Here is an 8,359-nt window from a genome sequence, read left to right on the forward strand (position 1 = left end):
TGTGCACAAAACATTGAGTCACAGGTGTCTGAAACTGACAAAATGTGTATTTAAATTCAATTTGACCCAGATTTGGACCCCTTGAGTGGGCCGGTTTTTGGACCCGCGGGCCGTATGTTTGACACCCCTGCAGTAGAGTATCTCATAATCACTAGCGTCCTCATATACCGTTGTTATCGTGGACAAGTGCGTCCGTCGTTTTTTTCGGTGCTTATCTATACCGAACATGAACATTTTGCACTTTTTAATTGTTAATACACTGTGTGTCTTTATATAACTCCTCTTGTGTTATTGTTTCTTGTTTGACTATTATTCGTTATTCATGTTTTGGATGTTGAAAACCGTGGCACAATTAAGTATTGTCACTAAGGACAACATCAACATTATCGTCTTGTACTTTGGACCGTGCCAAAGCGTTGTGTTTTATTGCAGCGTACGCGTTTCCAACCACCGACCGCAGCTGATTGCAGAGCAAAGATTTACCCCTCGGAGCCACTCGAGGGTTAACGACACACCAGATAACTAAATGGTGCTCTGTGAAACCTCCTCTTTTGCTTCCCCCTTTCCCTTACAATAGCTGTGTGACTCAGCAGAGACAGATCACACACACACACACACACACACACACACACTCTCTGCTACACAGGGCCAACGTTGCCGTAGATCCTCTTCAGGATCATGGCTGACAATCACCCGTATCATGTTTTCTTTGACTGCCCCGTCGTGCTGGAGGAGCAGCAGAGGCGGCGGCTGCAGATTTATCTGAGTCTGCGAAACAAGTCGGGAGGAGGCGACTGTGGGCCACTGATCAGAGTCGACGACAGAGTCTACAGGGTCGCTTACAGCACGGAAAAGTGTAAGTGTATTCTCACCTGTGTGTGTGTGTGTGTGTGTGTGTGTGTGTGTGTGTGTGTGTGTGTGTGTGTGTGTGTGTGTGTGTGTGTGTGTGTGTGTGTGTGTGTTCTTGTACTTGCGCCATACTGAGGACCAGTGAGGGTTTTTAACCAACAAAGTGAGGACATTTTTACAGAGTGAGGACATTTTGGTCGGTCCTCACTTTGTTTTCATTGAAATCCCTTCCTTAGGTTGCTATAACATGCTATACTCTGTTTGTCAAAAAAAAAAAATTCAAATTTTGGGCGACATAGTATATAGTATGACCTTTTTTGCTAAATTTTGGACCAAACATTTTGGGTCCAATTTTTTTTTTCTTTTTTTTTTTCAAATTCTGGACCAAACATTTTGGGTCCAATTTTTTTTTTCAAATTTTTGACCCAAAAATATTGGACCAAAAATTTTGGGTCAATTTTTTTTTCCAATTTTGGATGACAGTATAGTATGACGTTTTTGTCAAATTTTGGGTCAAATTTTTTTTTCAAATTTAAGTAGATGTCATTCATGAAGAAGATATTTGTAATTGTGTTGATTTATAAAGTGGAAATGATGGTCCTCACTTTGTCAGCTCTTTTACCTGGTCCTCAGTATGCAGCAAGTACAAGAATGTGTGTGTGTGTGTGTGTGTGTGTGTGTGTGTGTGTGTGTGTGTGTGTGTGTGTGTGTGTGTGTGTGTGTGTGTGTGTGTGTGTGTGTGTGTGTGTGTGTGTGTGTGTGTGTGTGTGTGTGTGTGTGTGTGTGTGCTACTGTTGTTTACACCAACATGTAGCGGACAGGTCTTCCTTATTATGGGGACACAAAGCCAGTCCTCATATTGTCGATCATTTCATTTTTAAGAAGACTGTTTTAGAAGAGGAAGTACCCAGGAATGATGAAGGAAAGTCAGTGTCCGTGTGTGTGCATACTTGCATTTATATATATATATATATATATTTTTAAACAACTTTAAAGGGCTTTTTTAGGTTTAGTTTAGGGTACTTGGCTCGGGAATGCACCGCTGTACGTCTGTGCTGTGTCCTCACAAAAGCATAAAAACAAGTTTCTATGCGACAGTGTTTTTTGCAGTTTCCTGGATTCAATTACATCAACATTCACCGCGGGTCAAAACGCCCCCCCCAGCGTCTCATGTTTCTTGGCTTTTGTGGGGACACGTACGGCGGTGAACAATTTTTTAGTTTCACTTTCATTTTCACTGAACAGAGAGAAGAGACGGAGAGGGAAAAGGACAAAGGTTTATTTATCTAGTTCACTGTACTAGTCTGTTAAAGTATATATAGATGTATATATGTGTATGTGTATATACAATGTGTGTATATGTATGTATATATGTGTATATGTGTATACACATATGTGTATATACGTATATATACACATATGTGTATACACATATGTGTATATACGTATATATACACTTGTGTATATACGTATATATACATACACTTGTGTATATACGTATATATACACACGTGTATAAACGTATATATACACATGTGTATATACGTATATATACATGCGTGTATATACGTATATATACATGCGTGTATATACGTATATATACATGCGTGTATATACGTATATATACATACGTGTATATACGTATATATACATACGTGTATATACATATGTGTTTATACGTATATATACATAAATGTGTATATACATGTGTGTATATATGTATTTATACATATATGTGTGTATGTATATGTGTATACACGTGTGTATATGTATGTATACATGTGTGTGTATATATGTATGTATGTATACATGTGTGTATATATGTAGTATACATGTGTGTATATATGAAAATATACATATGTGGTATGTATGTATATATATGTGTGTATGTATATATGTATGTATACATATATGTGTATATATATATATATGTATGTATACATATATGTGTGTATATATATATGTATGTATACATATATTTGTGTATATATATATGTATACATAATTGTGTGTATATATATATGTATGTATACATATGTGTGTATATATATGTATGTATACATATGTGTGTGTATATATATGTATGTATACATATGTGTGTGTATATATATGTATGTATACATATGTGTGTGTATAATATATGTATGTATACATATGTGTGTATATATATATGTATGTATACATATGTGTGTATATATGTATGTATACATATATGTGTGTATATGTATGTATACATATTTGTATACATATATGTGTGTGTATATATACATATATGTATATATACACACACACACAGTGTGTATATGGATCTATAGAGCTCTATTCTGTGTAAATGCCTCATTTTGGTCACTTTGAATTGCTCTGCAGTTGAAATGTACCGTGTTGGTTAATTTGCCTCGTCTCACATCAGGATAATCCAGATGATCTAAACTGACTTTGAAGTGTGCACTAACTGTCACTAAGACCAGATAAAAGACACAAAAGAACAATGGGTTTAAATGTTGACACGACAGCCTTTTACTGGAAATTTAGTTTTTGTCACTTTATTAACTGCCTGCTTCTCCTGCACCGAATTCCATGGAGAAAATCAGCGTTTTTTTAGATGAATATCAAATATATCAATATCTAATGGTTTTCACAATGGACTGTGGTAAGGGGACTGAGCAGTTTTCGTCCTTTCTTAGCTCAACAAAGGGTCCTGCAGAGGCGTGAGCATGTTGTAGAGCTCCCGGGTGGCTCTCTGGTTTTCACTGTGCGAGCCAGCCTTGAACCTGACGCCTCTGCTCCCATCACCACCACCACCTCCACCTCCACCATGAACCCTGATTCAAGGCGTCCTGCTCAGGTAAGAGTTAAAGAAATGTCTGCATTTCCTGTTGTTGAGAAGAAAAAATGTGATCACATCAATCATATGACACTGCATCATGTCAAATGTGTTTCCCCTCAGTCTATTCCTGCTTCAATACCTCCATCAAGTGGTGAAGAGTATGAACTACACTGTGATACTTACCTCCTTAACTATCTTCAGGAAACATACAAGGCATGGAAAGAGCTAGAGACGGAGCTCATGTCAATGGCCTGCACTGCTCAGCTTTACCCAGAGGAGGGCAGGGTTCTGGTCAGGAGATTAGCTCCACCTGATGCTGCACACGAAGGCACAAACTGGAAGGCTGAGGTGGACGAGCTCTTCGGTGGCTACGTGTGCCACTTTGAGGTGGACCGCCAGAAAGCCAAGGCTTTGCTTGCGTATTGCAGCTCTCGCCTCTCTTCAGATCAGGTGAAAGTGTACGATGAAATCGGTATGGCTGTCGTGGTTGGAAAACACGCCCAGGTCAACGCCACGTTGGTGGACGCGGGCGACTTCGCTCGTAAATGTCAAGCGTCCGTTTCGAACGAGAGGCACACCGCCACTCGGCGACTCGGTGAGGCCAAACTCCGCCTTCTGTGGCGAGGATTGGAGAACGGTTTGAGGGAAAAATGTCCAGGTGTTAAAATCACACGGGGAGATGCAGGTCAGGTAGTGTTGGAAGGTTCTGTGGGGGAAATTGTCACGGCTGGTGACTGGATATCTGAAAAAGCGAGTCTGGTGTCAGAAAGGACGGTTTCTAACTTGAGCCGACGTCTTTTGGCGTTTCTCATGAAAGCGTACGGAGGCCGAGGGATGCTCGGCGACTTCCTACAGCTTGGTGATGAGGTGGAAATAGAGTTGCAAGACATGGAGCTGCATTTCTTTTCCGTCTTTGTAGATAAACTAGATGTTGCAGAGGCAGCGCTGCAGGCTGAATTCAAGGAACTAGACATTGAATGTAATTTGTCAGTGGAACTACAGAGGATACTGAAGTCCAAGACAAATGAGATGAACCGGTGGCAATGTAGGGTCAATGTCCTGTTTCATTCCGACACCACTATATGTTTACTGGGCCACACCAAAGAGGTTGAAGACCTGAATAAAACTGTCGCAGAGTATATCTTTCTAAACTCAATCCCTCAAGGGCCTTCCGGCAAAGTGACTGAGGTCAGAAACCTGCTGGGTTCATCTCTAGACCCATCAACTGTCGCGGGGGGAAACGATTCCAAACGGGCGGCATCTTCTTTGAATGAAGGAAAAGTTGCCAGCTACACCCTTTGCGATGGGCTCCAGGTAGTGGTGCGGTACGGTGACATCACCAAACTGGAGGCTGAAGCCCTGGTTAACGCTGCCAACGAAGACCTGGATCACAGTCGAGGCGGCGGTGTTGCCGCTGCTCTGAGTGCAGCCGGCGGTCCTGATGTACAGAGGGAGAGTAATGACATAGTCAAGCGCAATGGGAAAATACCCGTAGGTGAAGTGGTCGCGACCACAGGGGGCGACTTGCGCTGCCAGAGACTGCTGCATGCTGTCGGACCTGTAGCTGGAGAACCAGCTAGCAGAGGAAGGTCGTTGCTGAAGAAAACAATACGCGCCGCTCTGGATAAAGCTGAAGGAACGGCGATGGACTCGATCGCCATACCCTGCATCGGCTCAGGGGCGTTTGGCGCTGCCGCCTGCTCTGAGGCTATTGCGACGGCCGTGAAAGAGTTTGATAGTGATGGAGAGAGAGAGAGTCTGCGCAACATCATCCTGATTGATAACAGAGAAGAGGTGGTGAGGGCCATGCAAGAAGCGTGCGACAGGCTTTTTCAAAGGAACAGTGCCGAATTCGGTTCACCGAGCGATTCGGAGTTCCGAATGGATTTTGACTCTCCATACGCAGACAGAGGAGCCGCCGCTGGACCTCCTGCAGACGGTGTCCTTGTCGAGGTTGTTCAGCAAGCCATCGAAAACCAAACGGTGAGTATCTTGAATCCGATTAGTTCTACAGATGGCCCAACAGTGCGGTCTCAGCCTTGCCCTTTCAGTAAAATTGGTCTGGAACTGCATTCAATTTCCAGTTTGATCCTCTGGTTTCCCCTTAGGTGGACGCTGTCGTGTGTCCCATGATTCGACACTATCCTTTCGACACCAATGTTGGAAGGGCTTTGGCTGAAATCGTCGGATCCCAGTTGACCGATGGGTTCAACAGAGCAGCAGGAGACAATTCGTTCCCTGGTGATGCAGTTCTGGTGGAGGGCTTTGGAGGACATCCGTTCAATGCAGTGTTCTTCCTCAACCTATGTTCCTATGATGGCGATGAAGACGGAGTCGCAGTCCAGGTGAAACAATAACGAAGGAGTCTCACTGCTTTCACAAGCTTTTTGCTTTATACACAATCACAAGCACGTACCATCAGAAATCATTAGATTCTGGCCTTTTGCAGGTTTTGAGAATGGCCATCAACCAAGTCCTGTCTTCCTGCGTGGATCGCGGCTTTGGATCTGTTGCGTTCCCTGTCGTCGGAGCTGGGATCGCCTTGCAGTTTCCCAGAAGCTTGGTCGCCAGGGTTCTACGGGAAGAATTTCAGGAATTTAAACGGAACCAAGTGAACAGAACGCCATTCCTGATCCGAATTGCCATACACCCCACTGACACGGAGGCTGCCGAGGTAATGGAAATTGTTCTATAAATCAGGGGTCTTCAATCCTGGTCCTGGGGATCCACTGCATGTTTTAGAAGTTTCCTTGTAGAGGCTTCTGCAGAGCAAGGAAACTTCTACAACATGCAGGGAAGTGAAACCTTTAATTGGTCAAAATTCAGTAAGCAACAGAAATTATTAGCTAAAATGTATTCTGCATAGCTGTGTATGCCTGGAATTGCTATTTTACACTTGATCCTTGTCTCTGCAGGTCTTCAAAGAATCTCTGAAAGATACTGATCAACCAGACCAAGGTGAGTATAGATTTTTGCACAGACAAGAAAGACCAAATGCACAACACTGAATTGTTTATTTTTTCCTCCAGTTTCGACGCCAACGAGGATCTTCTTGCTTGGAAAGACTGGGTCGGGGAAAAGCACCCTGGCTAACAGCATATTTGGGGTAGAGGATTTGTTCCCCACGAGCTCTGCATTCAATTCGAAAACAAGTCAGTGTAAGGCAGAAACACGATCCGTCGACGGCAGAGACATCACTTTGATCGACACCCCCGGTTTCTTTGATACAGACAGGCCGGCGGAGGAGATTAGGCTTCAGATAATGAGGGGTATCACAGAGTGCGCGCCGGGGCCTCACGTTTTCCTCATTGTGCTTAAAATCGAACGGTTCACTTTGCAGGAGCAGGAAGTCATCGCCGAAATCCAACGGAACTTCTCCGAAGACGCGCTGAACTTTGCCGTCATCGCCTTCACGCACGGTGACCGACTCGACGAGGGGAGTGAGATTCAGGACTTGATCGGTGAGAACAGGAAGCTGCAACGCCTGGTGCAGAAGTGCGGCGGCCGGTACGTGGTCTTCAACAATAGCCCGCGCAAGAACGAACCGCAGCGCAACTACAGCAGCAAGCAGGTGGAAGAGCTTCTGAGCACAATTGACGAGATGATGGCCGAGAACGGCGGCTTCTACAGCAACAAGACGCTGCGAGAAGTGGGGGACGACATATGCAACGAGGTAGATTGCATCAGACAGTCGTCGCCAAACATGTCCCAGGAAGTCATATTGAAACAAGCTAAAATCAATGTATCGAACAGACTTTTGATTAATGTGACAGCAGTTGCGACAGGAGCAGTGCTAGGGGCGTTTTTTACCGCGGCTTTTATATTAGGATTGGATTTATCGCCTGTGGGCAGCCTTTCACAGTTGGCTAAAGCCAAAGGCCTCCAAACGGCAGCAAAGGCAGCCAAAGGATTAGTAACCGGGGGGAGAATGAAACTAATAGTTGCCGGAGTAGCGGTGGGAGCAGGAGCCGTAGCAGGTGGTGTCGCCGGATACGATGCGGGCAAAGACGCGAACACGCCGGCGGAGGCAGCTGAGATGGCCTGCAACAAGGTCTGGAATGTAAGCAAGTCGATGAATGTAGTCGAGTCGATCAATTTAGTCAAGTCGATCAATGTAGTCAAGTCGATCACGAAGTAGTAGCTGTGTTTGTAGCCACTTAGCGGCCGCGGCACATCGGCAAAAACATCTCAAAGTGATAGTTCGGGTTTTACCGATGTGCGGTTGCGTTGACTTAGCCCGGTTTCAGCCCGGGAAGCAGCTAGAGTTTCCTCTTACTATGAGCGAGAGAGGGGCTCCTTTCATAGCTGATTCAATAATCACTACTTTGTTTTTTTGGTGCCTTCAAATGTTTGACATTGATATTTTTGATAACAGAACAACAGTTTTCTGTTGTAAATCTAACTTTTCGATTTGATTTTCATTTCGTTTTTTTTGTGCTGCATAATGATTTGCCTTATGATTTAATAGCACTGGTGTCTTTCCGTAATACAAAAGCACCAAAAATGCAATATTGACTTGCACTCGAATGCTTTGTTTCATCCGATGCCAATGAAACTTTCTGGCAAAGTTTGTAAACTTTATAACCTGGAGGCAACTGCAATTGATTTTGTAATAAGACGTTGTTATGAACACACAACAAAACTCTGTGTCAGATTACGATCTGAGAATGACTGTATCGCAGT

The 8,359-nt window shown here is 43.8% G+C and overlaps 2 protein-coding genes across 2 annotated transcripts; both read left to right on the forward strand.

The window, feature by feature from the left end:
- Positions 1 to 634: 634 nt before the first annotated feature.
- On the forward strand, positions 635 to 4,463 carry LOC310942077 (uncharacterized protein; the record flags this gene model as incomplete). The annotated part of the gene is made up of 4 exons (XM_083907360.1): positions 635 to 856; positions 3,534 to 3,694; positions 3,797 to 4,361; positions 4,447 to 4,463. The coding sequence occupies exons 1-4, from the start codon at positions 679 to 681 to the stop codon at positions 4,461 to 4,463; spliced, it is 921 nt and encodes a 306-aa protein (XP_083763486.1). The 5' UTR covers positions 635 to 678.
- LOC310944439 (uncharacterized protein) lies at positions 4,452 to 8,359 on the forward strand. The gene is made up of 5 exons (XM_083910229.1): positions 4,452 to 5,659; positions 5,785 to 6,021; positions 6,126 to 6,350; positions 6,592 to 6,634; positions 6,706 to 8,359. Exons 1-5 carry the CDS (start codon positions 4,487 to 4,489, stop codon positions 7,812 to 7,814), a joined length of 2,787 nt encoding a protein of 928 aa, XP_083766355.1. The 5' UTR covers positions 4,452 to 4,486; the 3' UTR covers positions 7,815 to 8,359.

Source organism: Microchirus variegatus (genome assembly GCF_963457635.1).
Source record: "Microchirus variegatus genome assembly, chromosome: 2".
Taxonomy (NCBI): domain Eukaryota; kingdom Metazoa; phylum Chordata; class Actinopteri; order Pleuronectiformes; family Soleidae; genus Microchirus; species Microchirus variegatus.